At 41.9% G+C, this 24387-nt stretch overlaps 1 protein-coding gene across 1 annotated transcript in view; it reads left to right on the plus strand.

Annotated features, from left to right (window-relative positions):
• TMEM130 (transmembrane protein 130) overlaps window positions 1-24387 on the plus strand; it is a 98096-nt gene that overhangs the window by 69249 nt on the left and 4460 nt on the right. The window contains exons 6-7 of the mRNA XM_073590995.1: window positions 2568-2770; window positions 3485-3606. Of these exons, the coding sequence (XP_073447096.1) occupies window positions 2568-2770; window positions 3485-3606 (325 nt within the window). The remainder of the gene's footprint in view (window positions 1-2567; window positions 2771-3484; window positions 3607-24387) is intronic.

Consider the following 24387-nt stretch of genomic DNA (forward strand, 5'->3'; position numbering starts at 1 on the left):
AGCTTGAGGTTTAGGAAGAGCTTTTTGCCATCTGGCAAGTTTAAGTCTGTCTTGCCCCTCAGTGTAAATTTTACAGCAAATGGGAAGGCCCATCGATATTTAATGTCCTGTTGTGAGAGGACTGTCAGGAGCGGTTTGAGAGCTCTCTGCTTTTGAGGGGGAAAGATCTGCAAAGATTTGTATTTGATGGCCCTGGCATATCACCTTTGGCTTGGTACGTGATTGTCACATGACTTTATGGCGTAGAAGTGTAGCTTCACGATTATGTCCCTAGGGGATCGATCGTTTCTGGGGAGTCCCAGGGCCCTGTGAGCTCGCGGTGAAGGGGGATATTGGGGATTAGATCCTTGATAAGCTCTTGGACTGCAGGGGAAATGTCCGTGATGGTCTCAGGAAGGCCCCGGATTCTAAAGTTATATCTTCTGGACCTGTTTTCCAAGTCATCAATTCTGGAAAGGGCTGTTTCAAGCTGGTCCTGGAGGGCCTGAATGTGGGCTGAATTCTGATTCGTTCTGGATACTGTAATGTCCAGTTTGTTTCTATGGCCTCCATTCTGGATCTCAGGTTTTGAAAATCAGATTTAATGTCCCTTGTGATTTTAGCTGCTGTGTTGGCTAGCTCCCTCTCTATGAGATCAGAGAGCTTAAGGAATAGGTCTGCTGGTGGTGTAGCCGGGTCCTGGGAAGTCTGGGGATGGGGTTGCAAGCAGATGGGTTTGGGAAGGCCCGACTGGAGAAAATGTGTAGTCCTCCATGGCGTGGCCCAGCAGAGACTCTGTGGAGGCTGGATAGGGAGCCAGGGGGAGCTGGGTACTCCCATGGATCACCTGGGAGTAGGTGAGGGTTGCTTGGGCTAATACTTGCCTCTGATCCTGGGATCCCTCTGTGTAGGCATGTGCTGCTGCGGTGGCGGCCTCCATCTTGGTACACTCACCCCACGCTGACGTGTCGAATTGCGGCCCGAGATCTCGTCTGGTGGCCGCTCTGGACATCCAGGGGTGAGCACAGGGGTCTCAGGGGCTGGGGTGTCCTGTTGGTGACTGTCCTGGGTGACTGTGAGAGGAGCTGTGTGCGTCATAGGTCAGGGGTGATGGAGAGCTTCCGGGCTTAGGTGGCCATCTTAGAGCTCCCGCGCATGCGCTTTTCTTGAGATACCTTTTAGCCCCCGTTCACATTGGCGCAATTTGACATACGATTCGACAGGTCAAATCGTATGTCAAATCGGAGCCTATTGCCAGCAATATGAGCAGCCCAATTGGTGCGACGCTGCACCGATTTTCAAAAGTCGTTCCTGCACTACTTTTCGCGACTTCAGGGGCAATTTCAATAGATATCTGTGCATGAACCCGCACAGATGTCTTTCAAGTTCCCCCCGAAGTCGGACTGAAATTCGGCTTTGAAATTATGCAAGTTCAGATGAACTTGCAAGATTTTAAAGCCATGTTCAGTGTGAACGAGGGCTTAAAATAAACATTTGACAACCTATGAAACGCCTGTCAGGCCATCTGCTTAATTAATGAGGCTGTGTCAGATTTGGGCAAATCCTAGTGTTGTAGGTCCAGAAGTAAATGTGAAGTGTGGAAATGGGATGCTTTATAGCACATCTATGGTCAAAATGTAAAATTAGGTATTCATTTCCACATTCAATTTTAAGTATTTCTAGCCTACGCCTATTTTTCTGAATGATCTTAAAGTTTGTAAATTTACTTTGTGAAGATCCCACACATTTACTTCCTTGAATTACGTGGCAGGTATTCACTATGCCCTATAAGTAGGCACTGCTTTGTCACACATTTCACAGAGCCTGCCTTCTCAACTACAGAGGTGCTGAGAGGAGGAGTTTTAGGAGGCGGAGTCAGTACAGAAATTACCGATTGCAGGCAACGAGGTACCATGGGATATGTAGTTCCTAGAAATGAAAAGTTAACAACAAAGCATGCAGGGATTCAGGAAGTTGTGGAAAGAGATGGCCAGTAAACAGGCAGCAAGCACAACATGAAAGGAGATTTTTTTTTAAGGATAAGCTTATATTGCATTGCCAATAATAACTCTTGTTTGTGTTGCTATTACAATGCAGATGTTATAAAATCTTTCCTTTCAGTCTATTGGACAAATTGGTTTGTTTTTTTCTAATTATATGACACCTTATGAGTCCTTTCACATGGGGGGCTTGCTCGGTGGACTCCGCTTTGCTCAGCGGGGGATCGATCCACTGATCCTCGCTGAGCAGGTGGATGACAGGTCCGTCTCAGCTGCACTGTGCAGAACGGAGATGGACAGAGTCCTGCTTTTCCCTATGGGGAAATCGGGTGAAAACGGACCACCTGTTATCCAATCCTCCAGACGGATGGAAAATAGGGTCACCATCTGTCTGGATTTGGCAGACAGGATCGGATCGCGGCAGGTGTCAGCAGACCTGTCGGGGCTGACATCCCCTGCTCCATAGGGGTGAATGGAGGGTCCGATCAGGTCCGCCTGAAAAACTGATCGAACCGCCCGTGTGAAAGGACCCTGTTTAATGTTTCAATGTTCTTATCTAATTACATGACACCTCTTTGTGTGTTTCAGTCCTCCATTGGCTGTTTGCTGGCTTATGAAGTCTGATTGTGTGTCTTTGGATGGAGAAGACTGCCACCCAGTGGTGATAAATGGCACCACCTACAATATAAAACATGTCTTCAAAACAGCAGGACGTTTTTGCTTGAGTGTAAAAGCCCAAAATGAAGTCAGTATGCTGGTAACACATTACAGCATTACTGTTAATTCTACAGGTAAGCAGTGGGTTAAAGAAAGTCATTATTAATGAGGCATACTATGCAAAATAAAAGCAAAAAAAAAAACAAAACACGCAGAGCAGCAGAAGTACCTATAGGCTTCTTCAATAAAGAAGTGCATAAGCACCAATGAGATTTCAGTTGGCTGCAATCAGACTAGAAATGATTAAATTAGATTAGTAGCCATAGATTACTTCCATTTTAATATTGCTCCTTGTCACAGAGTGTAAACAGCCCAGAGCAGCTTCAAAATAAATGTTATATTATCAATACAATGAATGGTTTACTTAATCTATGTCTATAGTTGAATAAAAAAACATCATTACATGTATAGCTCTTTATTAGCTGCCTTCACTTTATTATTATTATTATACAGGATTCATATAGCGGCAACAGTTTGCGCAGTGTTGTCTTAGGACTGTTTTAGAGTAATAATAAAGGACATTTTTTGTTTTTTTTAAGATTTAACAGCAGATAGCTAAAGTATGATCTATAAAAGGAATTCTGTAATGTTTCATGTCTATAGTTTACAGCCAGTTGGCAAAGTGTCAGGTCTGCCTTGAATTGTGGATCAGGAGAAGACACTATGCCCCGATTATGGTATAAAGGTCCGGTTGTGTTGAGTCTTGATCTTCATGGTGTCATATTCTATCAGGGGACAGTACTTTGCTCATATATACTATAAAAGTGACTTTTCATCCACTCCTACAGGTGTGCACCCCCTTTGGTTCGTCCTACCTTGCTGTGCATTCATTGTCATTGCTGTTGGTTACATCTTCTACACTCTATTCAAAGCTGCCAGCCACAACACACATACAAAGTCCGTGGTGGAGGTAAGTCAATAGTCAACTGGTTCAAAATAGAGTAGTTTGCAAACCAATCTCCTGGGATTACCACCCTTTTTATACTAATAAGGCGTACACCATCGTTTTTCCACAAAGTAATTAAACATACAGAACTTCACTTTTAAAAACTGCTTATTAAAGCTCTTAAATGAACCCATTGTCAGGCAGTATAAAGTTAAAATACAAACACCTTAAAAAAAATCTGTACATTATTTCAAGCCTCAAACGTGCTTTCAAGCCATAACCAATTGTATGTTAACAGTGGGAGAAGCTTGTAGTCATTTCCTATAAAGGTTCAAATGTACACTTTTCTGAGAGTGGATGTCATTTCTCTTGTGCTGTATAGTGATTGGTGGGGTGGGATAAAGAGTGTTATTTAAAGGGTAGTGTAATGTGTGTGCTGTGTACCCTTTGAACAAAGACACCTTAAATAATAAGAACAAAAGCTGGCCATTGTAAGCACCCCTGCCAGTAAAATAGTTTGTATGTACAATTCAGGTATGTGAAATAACAATAATACAATAGAACATTATACGTGTGTGTAAAATGTTAATGCTGTACACATATTAACACAATACAGTTACCAAAATACAATAGTTTTCATTATAGTGAGCCTTTAACCACTTCAATACCGGGCACTTTAACCCCCTTCCTGCCAGGGCCAATTTTCAGCTTTCAGCTCTGTCGCACTTTGAATGACAATAGTGGCATCATGCAAAACTGTACCCAAATGAAATATTTATAATTTTTTGGAGACAGAGCTTTCTTTTGGTGGTATTTAATCACCACTGGGTTTTTTACTTTTTGCTAAACGGACATTACATTTTTTTTAAAAAAACTTTTTCTTAGTTTTTGTTATAAAAAGTAATTTTGCTTCTTCACTGATGTGCGCTGATGAGGCTGCACTGACGTGTGCTGATGAGGCTGCACTGACGTGTGCTGATGAGGCTGCACTGACGTGTGCTGATGAGGCTGCACTGACGTGTACTGATGAGGCTGCACTGACGTGTACTGATGAGGCTGCACTGACGTGTGCTGATGAGGCTGCACTGACGTGTGCTGATGAGGCTGCACTGACGTGTACTGATGAGGCTGCACTGACGTGTACTGATGAGGCTGTACATAAAATACCTGTTGATCTGGCCAGAAATGCAGTCCTTGTAACTTTCTGTGAATTGAACTGGAAGCCTATACAATGTTATCTATCTTTTGTAAACTACTAATCCCATAATTACCCCCCCCCCCATGTATAGAGGAAGAGATGTGTGAAGTCCTGTCAGGGTGGCAACCATGGCTTTCTCTATAGAAACAGTGGAGCAGTGAGTGTTGATAACATGTTATTTGCAAGATTAACAGGTGAATATTAAGGGGGAAAAAAATCTGAAAAAGGAATACTAATATGGGCATGTCATCTAAGGGCTAGTAAGCTGCAATATATTATATTTTTGTTTTTGCATTTAGCTACACTTTAACAGAACCTCGTGATATTGGCAAGCATGAAGGCTGTAATGGTAGGGAGAGCTTTCTTTTAGGCCGGCAATACACGGAGCAAATTTCTTTCCCCATCAACACAGAATCCCTCCTGCTGGGCCATTGTCTTCTCTCGGCGGGGGAAGCCGTCCCCACCAGGAGAAGACGCTGATTATCGCTAGCGGCTATAGCAGCTGTTTGCGATAATCTCAAACGAATCCAGCAGGCTGGTTATACCAAAGTTGATCGATCAATCAACTTGGTACATTCAGCCTGCCCATTAACAGTTTGAATCGTGGCCGGTTCAGCATTTGAACCTTGTATGGCCGGCCTTAAACACTGCCCTGTTCCTATTGTTCCTGCCAATCCTGGTAGGTGTATTGCAGGGATCTGACATGAGCCAGTGTTAGAGAGCCAGCCGCTAGTGTTGCCATGAAACTGTTGTACAGTTAGGTCAGTTAGACTATGGGTGCATGAAGTGCAGCATCCAACATATTAAAGTAAGGGAAAGAACATAGGAAGCTACAACATTTTCTGTAGGTGCAGGGGTTATGATTCCCAGGCTTTGTGAAACAAATTGTGTATCTTCCCCCCAAGATCTGATTAGTTCCTAATGTTCTAGCTGAGAAACCATTAGGTGAGGGGCTTCTGAAAAGCCATATTTCCTTGTGGTTGTTTGACAGATTCCTTTTCCTTCTATGACTTGTGTTCTCTATTGTGTACCTATCTGAACCTGACAAGTAGTATGGTCATGCACCGCCTGTGCCAGTATTACAGTATGGGCAAAACAGAAGGTCTTCACATTTGTGGTTCTTTTGCTGTGAGGATATCAGCTGTTATACCAAGGGGTATTAGGCACACTTGTTATATGATTATGTAAAACTTTTATAGAAAGAATTTGTCTGAACCCTTAAACTTGATTGTGGGTGTAAACTGGGCAAAAATTCATGTGAGTGAGTTTTTAAAAGTTCATTCCCATTGCCTAAAGAGGCTCGATAGGCAGGAAAGCTTTACGGGGAATGAATGGAATATTTTTGTGAGTTTTTACCACAGTATTTAAAGTCATTCTAAAGGTATTAATATGAAGAAAAAAAAACAAATATGTTATACTTACCTGCTCTGCACAATTGTTTTGCACAGAGCAGCCCAGATCCTCTTCTTTTTGGGTCCCCTGCCGGCGGTTCTGGCTTCTCCGCTGTGCCGAGTGCCCCCAATGGCAAGCCTCTTGGAGGCTCGCTTCTGAGCCGCACTCCTATGAATGGACATTGCTCAGCCCCGCCCCCCGTTCTCTCCTCTTTGGCTCCCTGGCTGTGATTGACAGCAGCAGGAGCCAATGGCTCCTGCTGCTGTGTGAGCCAATGAGGAGAGAGAAACTCAGAAGAGCCACTGCTGTCATACACATCACTGGATCGAGATCGGGCTCAGGTAAGTATAGGGGGGGGGGGGTGAGCTGCACCCAGAAGGTTTTTTTTTTTAATCTTATGCATAGCATGCATAAAGGTAAAAAGCCTTCTGCCTTTAGAATCACGTTAAAGTACTCTAACTAGGTAAAATATGTCATTTGTATATGATTTTTACATACTTGCACATTCATATTTTTGTTATTATATTAAAGTGTATGTAACCCTTAAAATTATTATAGCACATATATGTTTCAAAATTTCATAGTTTCATAGTAGGTAAGGTTGAATAAAGACAATAGTCCATTCAGTTCAACCTGTGTGTCAATGTCTATAAATATTTCCCATATCCCTGTATGTTGTGTTCTTTAGGATGCACATCCAAGAGTCTCTTAAAAATATCCATACTCCCTGCAGCCACCACCAATTGTGGAAGAGAGTTTCACATCCTGATTGCCCTGACAGTGAAAAACCCCCTGCACAGTTTGAGGTTAAACCGCTTCTCCTCCAATCTCATTGTGTGGCCACCAGTCCTCTTACACTCCTTTAGACTGAATAGTTTTTTTTGTTTCCTATGCTGGGATTGCCATTGAAGTATTTGTAAATTGCTATCATATCTCCTATCAAGCGTCGTTTCTCCAGCGAGAATAAATTCAGTGTTTGCAGTCGTTCCTCCTAATTGAGGTCCTCCAATCCCCTTATTAGTTTTGTTGCCCTTCTTTGGACTGTCTCCAGTTCCAGCACATCCCTTCTGAGGACTGGTGACCAGAACTGAACAGAATACTTCTATACCTTCATGTCTGTGAAAATGTGGCCTTCATAACAATAACAAGGAAAAATCTCTGTAGCGGAAACCTGGACAGCAGTAGAAAGCTATTCGGAACAAAGAAAAGAAGTTTTGCCTGGATATATATTTTAAAATACACAGGTGGATAGTAGTAAAACCCCAGTATGAATTTTAATTCTTCCCTGCTCTATAGCTCTATAAAAAAAAGTTTTAGTTTTGGATTAGGGAGTAGGGGAGGAATAAAACCCCTGCTGGCTTATTTTTGTTTTCTCTGTCCTATTGAGGAGATTTCGGTTCATGCCCTGTCCTGAAGATACAGTAGGAAGTGAGAGGAAATGCATACAAATCAAAGGGAATACCACTCTGTTCCATCTCAGTCTTGAGGTTTTATTTGAAATGTGCAAAGAGAGATCACACAAATGCTTATACGTATAACATTTAATAAAGATAATGACAGATACAAATACAGATAATATTAGAAAAAATAACATTATTTAACTAAAGATGCTGTTTCAGCACAGAGCCCTCCCCCCATGAAGGCGTGGCCCGATAATCAGACCAGACACTTGCATGATGCATGTTGCAGCTCTGGAGACAAGATCTTACAAGTTTTGGCTGTGGTAATATAGAACTTGAATGTAAATGAAACGGACAATCTTAGAGAAGAAAGTGGACTTAGCCACATCATGGTCAGTTAACAAAAATATTCCTTTGGTGTTAGTCAGCTAGGGTAAAACCATACTTATGTCCTTATATGGCTTGTAAAAATAAATACAGTTTGGGACTTTAAATGAGGCGGTGACCTGGTAAGGTCCAGTGCCTCCATCCCCATGTAAATGAACAAGGGGTAGAGCTGCACGATTAATTGTCAAGAATCATTATCGCGATCTTGACTAAAGTGTTTCCCGATTTCTTTCTAAGCAAAGAATTCTCTCTGCTCTTCTGAGGCCACAGCCGTCAAAAGAAAGGAAGAGAAAAACTGGGCAGTCTGCCAAGAATCAAAACATTCTTTATCAGTTAAACTAATGCCGCGTACACTAGATCAGAAATTCCATCAGAAAAAACTTGGATGGTTTTTCCGACGGAATTCCGTTCAAGCTTGCCTTGCATACACACGGTCACACAAAAGTTCTCAGAACTTTCGACCGTCAAGAACGCGGTGACGTACAACACTACGAAGAGTCGAGAAAAAAGTTCAATGCTGCCGAGCATGCGTTGAATTGATTCCGAGCATGCGTGATTTTTTGCGCGTCCGAATTGCATACAGACAAACGCATTTTCGGATAGGAACTTTTTCCGACTGAAAAATAGAGAACCTGCTCTCAATCTTTTGCTTTCTGGAATTCTGCCAGCAAAAGTCCGATGGAGCATACACACAGTCGGATTTTCTGACCAAAAGCTCTCATCCGACTTTTGCTGGCGGAATTTCTGATTGTGTGTACAGGGCATAAGTGTAAACATTGTAACAGTTTGTCAATGGAATAGACTTTGTGTGCAAGTGAAAAAAGTTTGACCACTTAATCACTAAACCTTTTTCTGACATTTGTTGGTTTCAAGTCAAAATCATTTTTTTTTTGCTAGAAAATTACTTAGAACCCCCAAACATTATATATATATATTTTTTTAGTAGACACCCTAGAGAATAAAATGGTGGTTGTTGCAATATTTTATGTCACACTGTATTTGCACAGCGGTCTTTCAAATGCAATTTTTTTGGAAAAAATGACTTTAATGAATTAAAAAAAAAAAACACTAACCAGTAAAGTTAGCCCATTTTTTTTGTATAATGTGAAAGATTTTACGTTGTGAGAATTGTGAGAGAATCATGATCTTTTTATTCTAAGCAAAAAAATTGTGATTCTCATTTTGGCCAGAATCGTGCAGCTCCAACAAGGGGTAAAGGGAAGTGGGACTTTGAATGAAGCACTTAGTGCTTCATTCGAAGTCCCACTTCCCTTTCCTCCTTTTTCCTTATATGGCTTGTATGGTCCCTTAACCAGGGCTTGGAATTCATTATTAGATATTTGTGAGACCACTAGACAATTTTAACTAAGGAAATATGTAGTATGCAATTTCCCTATCACACTCTTAGACAGCTGTTACTGGAACAGGCATCCTCATTGAACAATTTGGAGGCAAAAAAAAACTTTGTTTTACAATATTCATAAAAATACAGAAAACAAGACTCAAGCATAGTGTGCAAGTTGTACCATTAAGGAAAACCAAACAAAGGGCAAATATGGGAAAAAAAATGTAATGTGAGGACAAATGATGCACATGTTGAGTAACAGGTAGGAAAGTGTGGTAGGGCATATATCGCCAGGACCGATAATGGTAGGAATAGTGATGTGGCCTAATAAAATACAATGGGAAGCAAAAGAAGAAAAAGAGTCAAGAAGGGATGGAAAGACCAAAGTGGTCAGAAAGAGAGAAAAATTGAGAGATAAAGACATAGATAGAGAGAGACAAGGCGAAGGCAAACTTTGGGACCGAAAAGGTAACAGGTAAAATGATAATAAAGAAAGCAACATAAAAAGGCTATATGGATGTATTGAGGACAACCTGTAGGGAGGTCTGGGGAAAGAATATAGAGTCACTGTACTGTCCTACGTGAGAACTAGAAAGGTACAGTTGCTGAACCACCAGTAGGTAATAGCATCTCCTTAAGAGCATCTGATGAGGAGAAGGGGATCCAATTATTTCACAAGACTTTATATTTTTCAAAAGTATCATTATCCAGGGACAACATTTCTCATTGAAAGATGTAACCTATTGTTATGGTGACAACTGTACATTTTTGGATTTCCCATCACTTACTGCATCCTTGGTAAAGATCACCAGGACAAGTTGTGACTTTAACAACTGTTGAGATAAGGTACCAGCCTCGTATGGAGTGTATTATTGTCAATAGGCTGGCTAACTCATAGCCTTGGGTTAGCCATACACAGCTAGAATTTTGTTCTTCAGCCCAAGGGGTGAACAAGAGAAATCAGTCAACTACTCTAAACAGTGTAGATGGAGGAGTCTTCTCTGGCTGCTATTGTATTCAGCCACAGCAGCTGCAGCTGTCCGAATACCCAAGCAGTGACTGCATCTGATAAGATGCAGTCACTCATCAGCTGACAATTAAGCTAGGTAGTATTGATAGGACTAACTATGGCTCAGATATGGACGAGTTCGGCAGCCACAGATTGTAGTAAGGAGCAGTAAATCGCAACTACGGCATGGTGTAGCACTGCAAAGCAGGAAGTTATGCCAGCATATGTTGTGAATAAATATAGCTGCCCTATTGTATACACATAATCAGTACCAATAGAAACATTGATAGGATTATTGACATTAAGCTGATCGTTTTTACATACCGTATATACTCGAGTATAAGCTGACCCGAATATAAGCCTAGGCACCTAATTTTACCACAAAAAACTGGGAAAATGTATTGACTCGAGTATAAGCCTAGGGTGGGAAAAGAGCATCAACAATGCCCATCTGCAGCCTCACTGTGCCCATTTGCAGCCTCACTGTACCATCTTCATGCCCCACTGTGCCATCTGCATGCCCCACTGTGCCATCTGCATGCCTCACTGTGCCATCTGTATGCCCCACTGTGCCATCTGCATGCCTCACTGTGCCATCTCCATGCCTCACTGTGCCATCTCCATGCCTCACTGTGCCATCTGCATGCCCCACTGTGCCATCTGCATGCCTCACTGTGCCATCTGCATGCCCCACTGTGCCATCTCCATGCCTCACTGTGCCATCTCCATGCCTCACTGTGCCATCTGCATGCCCCACTGTGCCATCTGCATTCCCCACTGTGCCATCTGCATGCCTCACTGTGCCATCTCCCTGCCTCACTGTGCCCATCTGCAGCCTCATGTACCTGATCTCCAGAACACCAGTGCTGTGACATGCAGTCTAGTCGGCAGGCGTGCATTGTAACAAAGCGCCGCCTCCTCCTCGTCCGTGACGGAACACTGATTCAGTTTCCCAGCAGTGAGCCAGTGTTCTGCCTATCATGGACGAAGACGAAGAGAAGGCGGGGCTTTGTTACACTGGACGGCCGCCGACTAGACTACATGTCACAGCGCCGGGAGATCAGGCACATGAGGCTGCAGATGGGAACAGTCACTCGAGTATAACCCGAGGGGGCTTTTTCAGCACAAAAAAAATGTGCTGAAAAACTCGGCTTATACTCGAGTATATACGGTATGTATACAGGACCTATAAAAGGCATCAAGGGGAATTCTGGTTCAGCAGAGACTGGGCAAATTTCTTATCATCTATGACTGTTTCTGCTTGACAGGAGTCGATCCAATGATCGATTTCTGTCAAGCGGGACTGTTGGAAAATCTTCATTTGATGAGCAGCTGCAGCCAATTGGTTGCAGCACTGATCAGTGTATCAGATTCTGTCTTTTATTTCCAAAGCATAACCAAACAAGCTGAGGATAGAAGCTGATTGGTCGCCATGCACAGCTTTTCCAGATAGTGTCTGCTCCAGTGTTAGTGAATTCCCCTTATATCGTCCCATTAAAGGGGTGCATTCTGTGTTGGCACATCTGAAAAGTCATTCATTCATTGGCCTTGGTCTTTGTAGTACAGTGTCTTCACTTTTTTTATGCCAATTTCATTTGAAGATGAGACCAGTGTATATGAATGTACAATCACCGGAGCACATTCATATTGATTTTTCCAGAGAAGAAAAAAACATAATTATTTTTTCCTAATATGTCTCAATAGAATGTTGGTTGCAAAAGAGCAGGTGTGAGTTATTACATTGGAGTATCGTTTGCACGCTGTGTTCAGAATCTATTACCTTGGCTGTTTCAAATTTGCAGTGATGAGTCAATGTTGCTTTTGAATTGTCCTCCCAACATATTTCTGTGCATTGGTATGACTCAACACATAGAAAGACCATTGAATAGCGGAAATAACAGTAAAATGGCTACAAAAAGCAGGTCTTACAGACTATTTGGAAATAATTAAAGGTGTGATTTATCATTTGAATCCAAGCTATTTTCCCCATCTTGTTAGGTGGACCAAAAGTGCCTTAATGCCCTTTCTGGATGTGTTGCATTACATTAAGAAAACCCTGTCTTAGCCGACAATTACAAATGGTGTTTCATGAAGCAGAATCCTGATATTTTTTTATGCTGCAGCTAAGCGCAAAGGTATAATACACAGCGCCCCATGTTTGTAGCTCTGAGGCAGGCATTGCAGGGAGATGAATAAGGACGACTCTTCACAGTAGCAGAAAGCAATTTACACTCCTGGTGTGATGTACAGAAAAGACAGTTTGTGATATGAGCCATCACAGAATCTGAACCTTATTAGAAGAACAGACTTGCATGTACGCAGAGAAAACTGCAGGTATGAAAACAAATTGGAATGACGTAGGTTGATGCTGGATCAAAACACTACAAAGGAAATGACAGATGAAAGGCAAGTAGAAGGAATGCGGTCTCATCTGTACACTAGCTATGAGAATGGGGTCTTTTGTTTGTGTAAAAAATGCACATCTTACAAAAAAATAAAGAGGGATAAAATCAAAGATCTTTAATGGTGAAAAAAATGATTGTAATCTGTAGAAAGAAAGCATGTGGGGAGCAGGGCATCCTGGGTTTCAGCAGTTCCAAGATTTTCTACAGACCATTATGGTGTGAATTTTAATGGGCGCAATGCGTATTCTTGCTTGTTATGCTAATTTATATGATAGAAATGTGGGAGCTTCATTTTCTGAGTTTTTCTGAGTTTTATTTTGAAAGCTTTAGTTGCTTGGCTGTTTTTTTACCCCACTATACAATATATCACAAAAGTGAGTACACCCCTCACATTTTTGTAAATATTTTATTATACCTTTTCATGTGACAACACTAAAGAAATTACACTTTGCTACAATGTAAAGTATTGAGTTACAGCTTGTATAACAGTGTAAATTTGCCGTCCCCTCAAAATAACTCAACACACAGCCATTAATGTCTACACTGCTGGCAACAAAATTGAGTACACCCCTAAATGAAAATGTCCAAATTGGCCCAAATAGCCATTTTCCCTCCCCAGTGTCATGTGACTTGTTAGTGTTACAAGGTCTCAGGTGTGAATGGGGAGCAGGTGTGTTAAATTTGGTGTTATCGCTCTCACTCTCTTATTGGTCACTGGAAGTTCAACATGGCTCTTGATGGCAAAGAACTCTCTGAGGATTTGAAAAAAGAATTGTTGCTCTAAATAAAGATGGCCTAAGCTATAAGAAGATTGCCAAGACCCTGAAACTGAGCGGCAGCACGGTGGCCAAGACCATACAGCAGTTTAACAGGACAGGTTCCACTCAGAACAGGCCTCACCATGGTCGAACAAAGAAGTTGAGTGCATGTGCTCAGCATCATATCCAGAGGTTGTCTTTGGGAAATAGACGTATAAGTGCTGCCAGCATTGCTGCAGAGGTTGAAGGGGTGGGAAGTCAGCCTGTCAGCGCTCAGACCATACACCGCACACTGCATTAAATTGGTCTGCATGGCTGTCCTCCCAGAAGGAAGCCTCTTCTAAAGATGATGCACAAGAAAGCCCGCAAACAGTTTACTGAAGACAAGCAGACTAAGGAAATGAATTACTGGAACCATGTCATGTGGTCTGATCAGACCAAGATAAACATATTTGGTTCAGATGGTGTCGAGCGTTTCTGGTGGCAACCAGGTGAGAAGTACAAAGACAAGTGTGTCTTGCCTACAGTCAAGCATGGTGGTGGGAGTGTCATGGTCTGGGGCTGCATGAGTGCTGCTGGCACTGGGGAGCTACAGTTCATTGAGAGAACCATGAATGACAACATGTACTGTGACATACTGAAGCAGAGCATGATCCTCTCCCTTCGGAGTAATCCAACATAATGACCCCAAACACACCTCCAAGACGACACCTGCCTTGCTAAAGAAGCTGAGGGTAAAGGTGATGGACTGGCCAAGCATGTCTCCAGATCTAAACCCTATTGAGCATCTGGAATGTGGAGGAGCGCAAGGTCTCTAACCCACCAGCTCTGTGATGTTGTCATGGGGGAGTGGAAGAGGACTCCAGTGGCAAACTGTGAAGCTCTGGTGAACTCCATGCCCAAGACGATTAAGGCAGCGCTGGAAAATAATGGTGGCCACACAAAATATTGACACTTTGGGCCCAATTTGGACATTTTCACTTAGGGGTGTACTCACTTTTGTTGCCAGCAGTTTAGACATTAATGGCTGTGTGTTGAGTTATTTTGAGGGGACAGCAAATTTACACTGTTCTACAAGCTGTACACTCACTACTTTACATAGGAGCAAAGTGTCATTTCTTCACAGTTGTCACATGAAAAGATATAATAAAATATTTACAAAAATTGAGGGATGTACTCACTTTTGTGAGCTATTGTATGTACTACTTTGTGACCTGGAACAGATGTTCAGAACAAAAGGGTTAGAAAAAAGTCACTGTATGCGTTTTGTTCTAGGTTTGGTCAGAGGGACTCCCAGGCATTAGACATTGGAGAGGTCAGCAGTGGCACTTTTCATGTTTCTCTTATGCACTGCTATCAAATCACCTCTACAACTGTGGTCTGGATCCAAAGGTAGTTATATTAGTTCAGCATACAGCACAAATCTAAGGTCCAGGCTGACATAGGGCAAATGGGTAGACTTCTAATGGAATAATGGTGTTCATGCATGTGAGGTGTACATCTGCTAGTTGCCCTGGCCCTCATTATACATGGCCTTTCTTGACCAAGGACTCTGGCTTGTATAGAGTGCTCACTCCCACAGGAGCCCACAGTTTATTATCCCTAGGGTATTTTCCAGCTGTTGCACCCACCAGGCACACAGTCACAGTCACTCCTTTGTCTGGAGTATGGTTTGCTGATGCTTTATTGCAGAACTTGAACTTAGATAGTAGTATGGTGACTGTGGGAAACTCCAAAAATTCTAGTAGTAACTGGAAGACATTTATCTTCCTCCTATTATTGTGAGCAGAGTCTTTGCACAAGCAGTTAATGGACTAAGCTATTCCAGGACACCAGGCACAATGTCCCCTTCTTGAGCAACACTGACTCTTGCACTACGAGGGATAGCAGGAGCACACGATCTCTGGGATCTCACTCTTCAGTCTGTACTCACTAATGTCCTTAGTAAGCTCTTTCCAATATCTTCCAGACAACTTTTTCCAGTGATACCAGACCAGATCTCCAAACAAAAGTCCTTCAGTCAGCTCCAGTACTTTTCAGCAGAATGGGCCCCACAGCTACCCTAACTGGGACCTCGATGAACAGCAGACACATGGCAGCCTGTCCGGGAGGGCAGCAGCCCTCCAGATCGGAATCTTTTCCTATGGGAAAGAACCCCTCTGCTCAAGGTCTCAGAGTATTTATGCTCTTTTCAAGCCACCATCTGGGCACCTCTTCCCAGGGATTGGCCAGGGCTGCATAAATATTTAGCTGCTGAATCTCTCAGCCCACTATGTTCCAGAACCTTTCTAGACAGACAGAGGGAAGCAGTCAACCCTGCAGCCAATGAAACCCAGAACAGAACAAAATAATTACATGCAGCTCAACTGATTACAGTGAGCCAGTATCTAAATTTACCTAACCTTGTACCTATAGTATCTAGGAGGATGCTACATGAAGGTGAATGCTGACAGGCTCAGTAAGACAAAATCTTGAAACTACAAGACTTCCCCCATCCAATATTCAAAACCCGGTATTAGCCAAACTGTATTGAGTAAGGAAAAAATCAAGACCACAAAGTCTTTTTGAAATTTTGTGTGTGGGTATATACAGTATGTGTGTGCAACTTAACAATATTCCGGTGCTTCATGGACACGTTTGTGCTTCAAGATGTAGATGTCATCCTATCAGAAATGTACAAGTATCGATAGGCAGCACCACTTAAAATATGTGATTATTCTGCTTTTCGATACCTGCACTGGTTAAGGAAATGGGTAAATCGTTTGCAATTGCAAACACCATTGTAAACGAATTTATTGAGGGTAGACTATTGTGTTTCTATTAGGAACCAGCCAATAAAAACATCAATAGGCCAGAGTCTCTTTGTTGTTTCCGAAGGGGAGCTTAAAAAACCCTGGACTGCAGCAAATATATGAACTAAAGTCCTTATTGACATAGGTTTTCTGCACCTGCCTTTATGCACAACATTTATACCTGTTGCAGAGCTTAGGTGGGGCCATGGGTGTGATTTTGGTCTTTGGACTCTGTAGACACACAGTATTTGTTGCCCACAGCAAAACCCCTTTGCTGCAGTGACACAAAACATTTTTTTGTGCTACTGGTCCTAACCTAGATTAGAATATCTAAATAAGCTTATAAGAAATAACTTTATTGATGACGGCAAATCAGTGTGTCAGCAATATGTAACAAGGTGTCATAGATAAGTATACGGCAAATGCAACTTCTTTGTTTCTGCCTGCAGGCACTGGCTTACTGTGGCTAACGGTATATTGTGCTTTGGTGGGAAGGGCAGAGTTTTGTGTGCCTTCAATTTGACATTTTCATGAACTGTTGGCCAACATTTCAAATTGTATATAATATGTAATAGTAAATGATAATAGCAAATGTGTAACTCTACTAGAGTGGACCTTGGTCCTTATTCATCATAGTGGTGCAATATATGGTGTTCTCTTTTAAATGCCATTTCATGCATTGCCATACCTCCTTGGACCCACTCTGTCCAGTCAGCATGGTTATCTGCTGATTTTCACCATCCACAGGCAGCTTAACTCTTCACTAAGACACAGAAGTTGAATTCAACACAATTTTACTTAAGCCAATTGCAGTAGAGGAAGATGTTTTTCCAGTCTTGTAAGAAGACAATACCATTGAAGAAACTGGGAGGTTCTAGCTAAAACTGCATTACCTAACACTAAACAAGTGGGGGCAATAACTTTCCAAAGCCCCGTCTCTGCAAAGTACAAACACTGGCTGAAGACACATGGAAGAAACTGGGAGGGTCTAGCTTGGACTAAATTAAACCAGCACTAAACATGAGGGGAGGACAGAGAAAGAAACCAATGAAGAAAACAAGTTCTAGTAGCCCAAAAGAAACTTGACATCAAATGAAACTCAATGCAGTTCAATACAACACATACAGAATACAAATACAAATGGCACAGAATACTGTATATGGTGAGCACTTTGCAGTGAAAGTGTGGTCTGTAAGATGTGATGCATTTATACATGCTCATCCAAGAATACTGCACAAAAGAGTACTGTTCCAAAAGCTACAGTTTATGTGGATTTAAAACCTCTTAAAATCTCAGTATAACTAGACCATATGTTGTACACTAACATTCTTAAAGTTGATCCTAGCATTGTGTGGAAAAATACAGTACACAAGTGAGTCTTTAATTTCCTGACATTGCGCGTCTGCTGGCAGTATGGAGATGGGTTGTTCATGTCTGTGAAGGCGTTGAATAGAGAGCAGCAATGTGTCAGATTTTGCTAAAATAACAAAACTCCCAGCTGTGTGTTTGAATCTTTTGTTCTATAATGAGTACAGGCAGATCCAAACTTCTGAACTGATGAGCAGTATTGGTAGAGAGAGGATTATGTATTGCTAGCTTTCATCCTGTATTGTTGGAGGTGACAAATTATGTGGGTTGCAGTAAAGATGTTTTTCCCTGAGAACTTCAGATGGCTATTGAAATGGAACTTTTCCCCATTTGCATGTTTTTGGTCACGGGTAGACCATGTAAGACTACCTGGTTCAACCTATCTTACAATAGCTTCTGCTTTGTGCCAAGGTAAAACAGCACCAGCAGTGTCTGGTAATGCCCCATCCATGTTTCCATATACCTAAACATGCATGTATGGGCCGCCCGAGTTGGCATGTTTATGCACCAATCTTAAAAATCTTTAGGCTACCTCTGCTGTCTATGGCCACCTTATAGATCAGCTTACATTGACAAATACAGATCATGTGATGCAGTGAAGTATGTGAGAACTATAATGTAAATCCATGCCCAGAGCACCACCACACCCTTGTATTTCACCGTCCAGGGTGCAAGACAAGCCTGTTCTGTGTTTCAAATGATCCAGTAAAGATTTTATCAGTGTTTAAATCCAAATTTTACTTTAATGATCTTTATAGTACTAGGCCCTGTCTTTTGATGCACTTTATTATATTTAGTTATGATTGTACTGTTCTTAGACACATCAAGACTGGGTCCCCATGTTATCCAGACTGTTAAAATAAAGTACTAACTATTTATATCTGGAGGTGGTTATTTAGAGTTTAGTGACCAACTGGAAAGTTGTCTTTATACTATAGATGGTTAAGTAACTATGAGGCTGTATAGCAAGCACTGCAAAGTATCTCCTCCCACCTTGCCAGTGCCTCCAGCTTCCAAAATCTACGTTTGCAGGAACCATGAAAAACCCAATCGTCCAGGTATGAGGAACTTATTTTGTCCCTAAAGATGACAATGTCGAAGCGCGTAGGGCGCTCGTTTGAAGTGGCGTTATCTTGTTGTCCATTCCCAGCCTGAGGTTCATAGCTGGAGCCAGCAATGCTGCTAGTACACAGGCGAGACCTTCCCTAGTGTTGGGAAATAGACACATCTCAATGTAAGTGCATTATAGTTTTGGATTGTTTTAGTAGAGAGGATTTTAGACTATATAGTGCCTTTTATCTCCTGTCTATGATCTGGGGAAGGAGAGAAGATTAAATAACGATTAACCACATGTTGGTTGGGAAGATGGTGTAATGTCTACCCTAGAGAGGACCGGGGTTGTTTTAAAGGGGTTGTAAACCCTCAAGCTTTTTCACCTTAATGCATGTTATGCATTAAAGGTGAAAAACCTTCTGTAGTGCAGCTGCCCCCCCCAGAGCCCCCCTTTTACTTACCTGAACCTGATCGTTCCAGCGACGGGGACGACCACAGCAGTTCCAGCCGCTGTCTCGGATCCTCGGATAGATTGATAGCAGCAGGAGCCATTGGCTCCCCCTGCTGTCAATCAAATACAGTGACGCCGGAGCTGAGGTATGGGGCAGAGCCCTGCTGTCTTTGTCAATGGATGCAGAAGCAGGACTCGGGAGCGCGCCCGCATGAGTGCCCCCATGAAAAGCGGCTGTCTGTGGGGGCACTCGAGAAGAGGAGGAGCCTGGAGCGCCGCTGGGGCACCCCAGAAAAGAAGGATCGGGGGCACTTTGCGCAAAACCCTTGCACAGAGGAGGTAAGTATAACATGTTTGTTGTTTAAAAAAAAAATGAACCATGGATTTGAAATCTGGTGAGTGGTTAGAGTGTAGGGTGAAGGACACTGGGCGTGGAGGAGTCGTAATTACAATTTGTGGACACTTTATTTTTGGATGCACTATTGCACAGTTTTTGCACAGGACATTTTGGAGGAGATATACCAAAACTGGAACAGTATCTTGTGCAGCTGTGCACGGTAGCCCGTGAGCTTCTAACTTCAGCTTGTTCAATGAAGCTTTGACAATAAAACCTGGAAGTCTGCTTTCTCTGCATTGCTGCATCAAATTTTGCACCCTCCAGTTTTAATAAATCAACCCCTTTATGTATTTGGATTATGAATTTGGACAGTGTTGTATGATTTTTATTGCACTGAATGAATTGGATGGCACAGGACATATTTAAGAAGTTCTCATATTTTGTAGTTTTTTTTTTTTGCGTTTTATCTCATGCTTATGAATTTGCCAACTGTGGTCTTTGCCATTGCACAGTTATAATTTTATTTTTCAGATTTTGAACGCTAATTGTTTTGAGTGACCGCAGCTGCAGATAGAAACAGTAGATAGATTTGGTAGTTTTCATATGACATAGACTTTGTTCTGATCAACATGTGCACTGCCCTATCTCCTACAATGCAGTTCTTGGTGCTTTAGTGACCTTTACCTAGCAGTATCATACCTGGACACTAATACACAAATGGAGACCCCAGTGGGTGCCACAGTTTTATGTAAAATATTTAAGGACATTCCCTAGCCCTGTGCAAACATCAGCATTCAAAAATTCATTAAGGTTTTGTGGGGGGCTGCTTGGGTTGAACAGGGAGGTGGTGGTCCTACAAGATAGGAGCAGGTACCCCAGGATAGCTGGTATACAACCCTATGGTAACTTTGCTATGTATAAGGATATTGCAGGGTCAATTTAAACATATACTACATTGAAATATTGTCTCCACATGTTTGTCAAAATCAGAGTGACCCAGTGGGCATTTTATCCCTTTTCTTATAATCCCAATCTTCCCCTTTGAGTAATGTTTCCAAGCACAACAATTTTTATACAGAAATCTGTATTTCTGCATGAATATTACAATGAATGTAAGACATTTTGAGCAACATTATAATAATAATTCTACTATTACTAAAATCTACTATTTTATATACATTAATAATACTCCTCTGCAAAGCAAAAATTATGCCCCGTACACACGGTCGGATTTTCCGATGGAAAATGTGTGATAGGACCTTGTTTTCGGAAATTCCGACCGTGTGTGGGCTCCATCACACATTTTCCATCGGATTTTCCGACACACAAAGTTTGAGAGCAGGCTATAAAATTTTCCGACAACAAAATCCGTTGTCGGAATTTCCGATCGTGTGTACACAAATCCGACGCACAAAGTGCCATGCATGCTCAGAATAAATAAAGAGATGAAAGCTATTGGCTACTGCCCCGTTTAGACTCCTGACATACGTGTTTTACGTCACCGCGTTCAGAACGATCGGATTTTTCGACAACTTTGTGTGACCGCGTGTATGCAAGACAAGTTTGAGCCAACATCCGTCGGAAAAAATCCTAGGATTTTGTTGTCGGAGTGTCCGATCAATGTCCGACTGTGTGTACGGGGCATTAGAGTAATGTCAGCACTGTGACCCAGTCAATCTATATTTCTAGCATTGTCTTTGCTGTCATTCTAACATGTGTGATGTATCTGTGACTGGAGGGAGAGCTGTCAGTCATGATATTGTTAGTGAAAAGAAAATGGGTTAATAGCAGGTAAACAACAATTTTATGATGTCCGCATGTGCAACTTATTATCAGCCAATCTGCTTTATATGGAGAATGACAAAGCTAGAAATGGCCAAGCAATAATCTCCTGCGCTCTGGTGTTTCGCTAGATATAAGGCAAATTCTATGGTCTTACAGCCCTCTTCAGAACAATGGGTGTTCGTACAACTAAAGAAAACCCTGTTGGTAGCCCTGCATGTGGTGGCACTACTATAGAATGATATAGAGAGGGAAGTAGACACTTCCCTTGTATTTGGAGTTAGATCGTATGGATGGGCGTGGCCTATTAGGGCAGTGGTCATTTGGGTGTGCACATTAGGGCACACAGGACAGAGGAGCCACAGACCGCTGAGGCTCTGAGGAAAGGGGTGCGCCCCTGAAATGCGTCAGCCGTTCAGCCGTGTGAGGTGCCATCATCTACCTCTCGTCATCAGGCAGTGAAGGATATAGCCTGTTTTTCATGATCGCTTGTGAGTAGTATCTTTGTTTTTATACTTTTAATAAATCTTTTTTTGGTAATGCACTGGGTCGGTGCGCCCTCTCCTGTTTTCATTTTTTCTAAAGATAGAAATGGATCATGTAACCTCTCATTGACTCTAAAGCCTAGTACAGTATACACAATGAGATTATTGGACGAATGATCATACGTTTTTTTTTTTGCATGCTAGTCTCCGTATCGAAAACAAAGAGGTTACTAAAATACAAAAATTCTCATACGACAGAATAAAAATTTAGAAGTTATGTACTGTATTGTATTGTATTTGAATTCTATTTTCAGATGAAAATTGTACTGATTAAATGATCTGGTATCGTATGAGAAAGATTTTCGTGTTTGTCACTTCAGATAATTTTGGACGAAAGCTGTGTACTAACGATCAGATTATCGTACGATCACTTTGAAATCTGTATTTTTTATATGCTTTTCTGATCGGGGCTTTACTCTATTTGAGCCAACACTCAAGTTCATGATGAACAAGAAAGCTACACAGTCACCTGGGCAGCATTGACTGTGTTCAGGGGCTCTCAAGACTTTTGAGACCTTCTCTCTGCATGAAAGACACACTGAGGAACCCCATCCTTCTCCCCAAATCCCCTTACTGTCCCCAGACCCTCCTACACTCCCATACCATCCCTCCTCTTCCTTTGCACCAGTGAAGACTCATCCATAAGGGGCACAGGGGCGCCGCCCCCCAAATCCATGTGCCCAGTCCCTAATCTACATGGATTTCAATGTTTTTTTTTCTATTTGAAGAAAATGATTAGAGCCTGAGACTCTAACTGGCTTCAAAAAAGGGTGGGCTTGGTACGCAGAGCACTGCGTCCTGAGCCCACCCAGTTGTGTGACAATAACAAATTAATATTCGCTATTGTCTTCCTGATTCTCCTCCTGGCCAATCAGGAAGCGGGTCCTGAGACCAATGGCCAATCGGGTCTCAGGACACACTTCCTGTTCGGCCCGGAGGAGAAGCAACAGCCCGGCTCTTCCTTCCCCCTGCCTCCTAAGGTAGGGCCTCTGATCATTGCCTTCCCGTCTGTCTCTTACGCAGAGGGTCCTATAACCAATAACCACCCATTGACCAGATGACCCCACCTTCCCCAATATTTTATAAGCTGCTATCTCTACTAACATACCCAACAGGAAGCTCATTGACAATTTCATCTTGTTCCTATGAGAGAGACAGCACTATAAATACCTACCTTCCCTTGTTCTCCATAATACTTCAGACCTCTCTATACACCTGAAGTTCAATAGATGTACATTTGTTACCAAACCTATTCAAATTATACCAATCCCACATAATAATGAAAGACATTGATACTGTAGCCTGTTCTAGTTTAATTTGCAGTGTTTATTTGCCATGTAAAATTCATAAACCTTCAGGGCCAGTTCATAGCAGAATATGGTGCAGGAAAGGCGTGTTCCGTGCACATTTTCCACACCGTGCTCTAACGCACTTCCCTTTGCGATTTGCTGTGAGTGCCAATGTATTGTTAAAAAGGTACCCCATACCCAGTACCATGCATACTTTTTTTGCATACCAATGCCATCTGCAGTCCATTCAAATAAATTCATATGTGAACCGGCCTTTAATAAGGTCAGCTCATACAAAAGATTAAATATATCTAGGTAAAAAATACATGCCCAGCCGTTACATACAGATGTACCAGTACATATCTAATTTCAATAGGCTAAATTATTTTTATTTTTTTTGTAAAGTTACATTTTTATTGTATATGAATGGAGAAAAATGGGGGGAGAAGGAGAAAAAATTCAAAGGGACTACTCCAATTAAGTCCCACCTCGTCACCCCAAAACTAATTGGACTATACCGGTACCTCATACAATAATACAATGATAGGTAAAATTTCCGATTTATTCAAAAAACATCAAACTTAAAACATCTATATAAAGACAATATAGATTTCACACATAGCAATTGTTTACAGTACAGAAATTACAGTGACCTTAAGAAGTGCCAACAAAGGTAGTTGGAGGCTGTTATTTAGAATACTTGAGAACGTGACCTCAACAGTTTCGCGGATTGATCGCTTCTTCAGGAGGCGTCCAAGTAAATTCTCTAGGGATCAAATAACTACAGTTACATATGTGGTAAATAACAATAAATGCATTGACAGTAACATGAACATTGGAGTAATAATTCATTTGAAATAGGTATATGTAAACTCACCAACCACTTCCCAATCTGGGCTTATACGGCACTGTGAGACGCCCAAAAAATGGGCGTTCCCCCAGGGGCGAGCATGGGGGTTTTTTTAAGGCAGAACACACTAATATGTAAAAAGGAATAGGGAACATATTAGATAATAGAAGTATGGATCGATTATGGGTAAATGAGAACCACCCGGGTAGAATAGAAATTATAGTGAAATGGCCAAGGGGGGAAGGAGGAAAAGGGGGGGGGGGAAACTTAACCAAAACTTAACTTAACCAAGACAATAAATCTTACAAAAAGAAAATAATAATTCACAACTTAGAGGTACTGCGGTTATCACAATGCTTATAGAGCAGGGTGAATCACCACATATGGAAGGTAGAGAAAGCAGAGTGACAGAGACATGAGCTCCTGTCCGCGCTGCTTTTCCTT

The sequence above is a fragment of the Aquarana catesbeiana genome, linkage group LG06 (genome assembly GCF_042186555.1).
Source record: "Aquarana catesbeiana isolate 2022-GZ linkage group LG06, ASM4218655v1, whole genome shotgun sequence".
In the NCBI taxonomy this organism is placed as follows: Eukaryota; Metazoa; Chordata; class Amphibia; order Anura; family Ranidae; genus Aquarana; species Aquarana catesbeiana.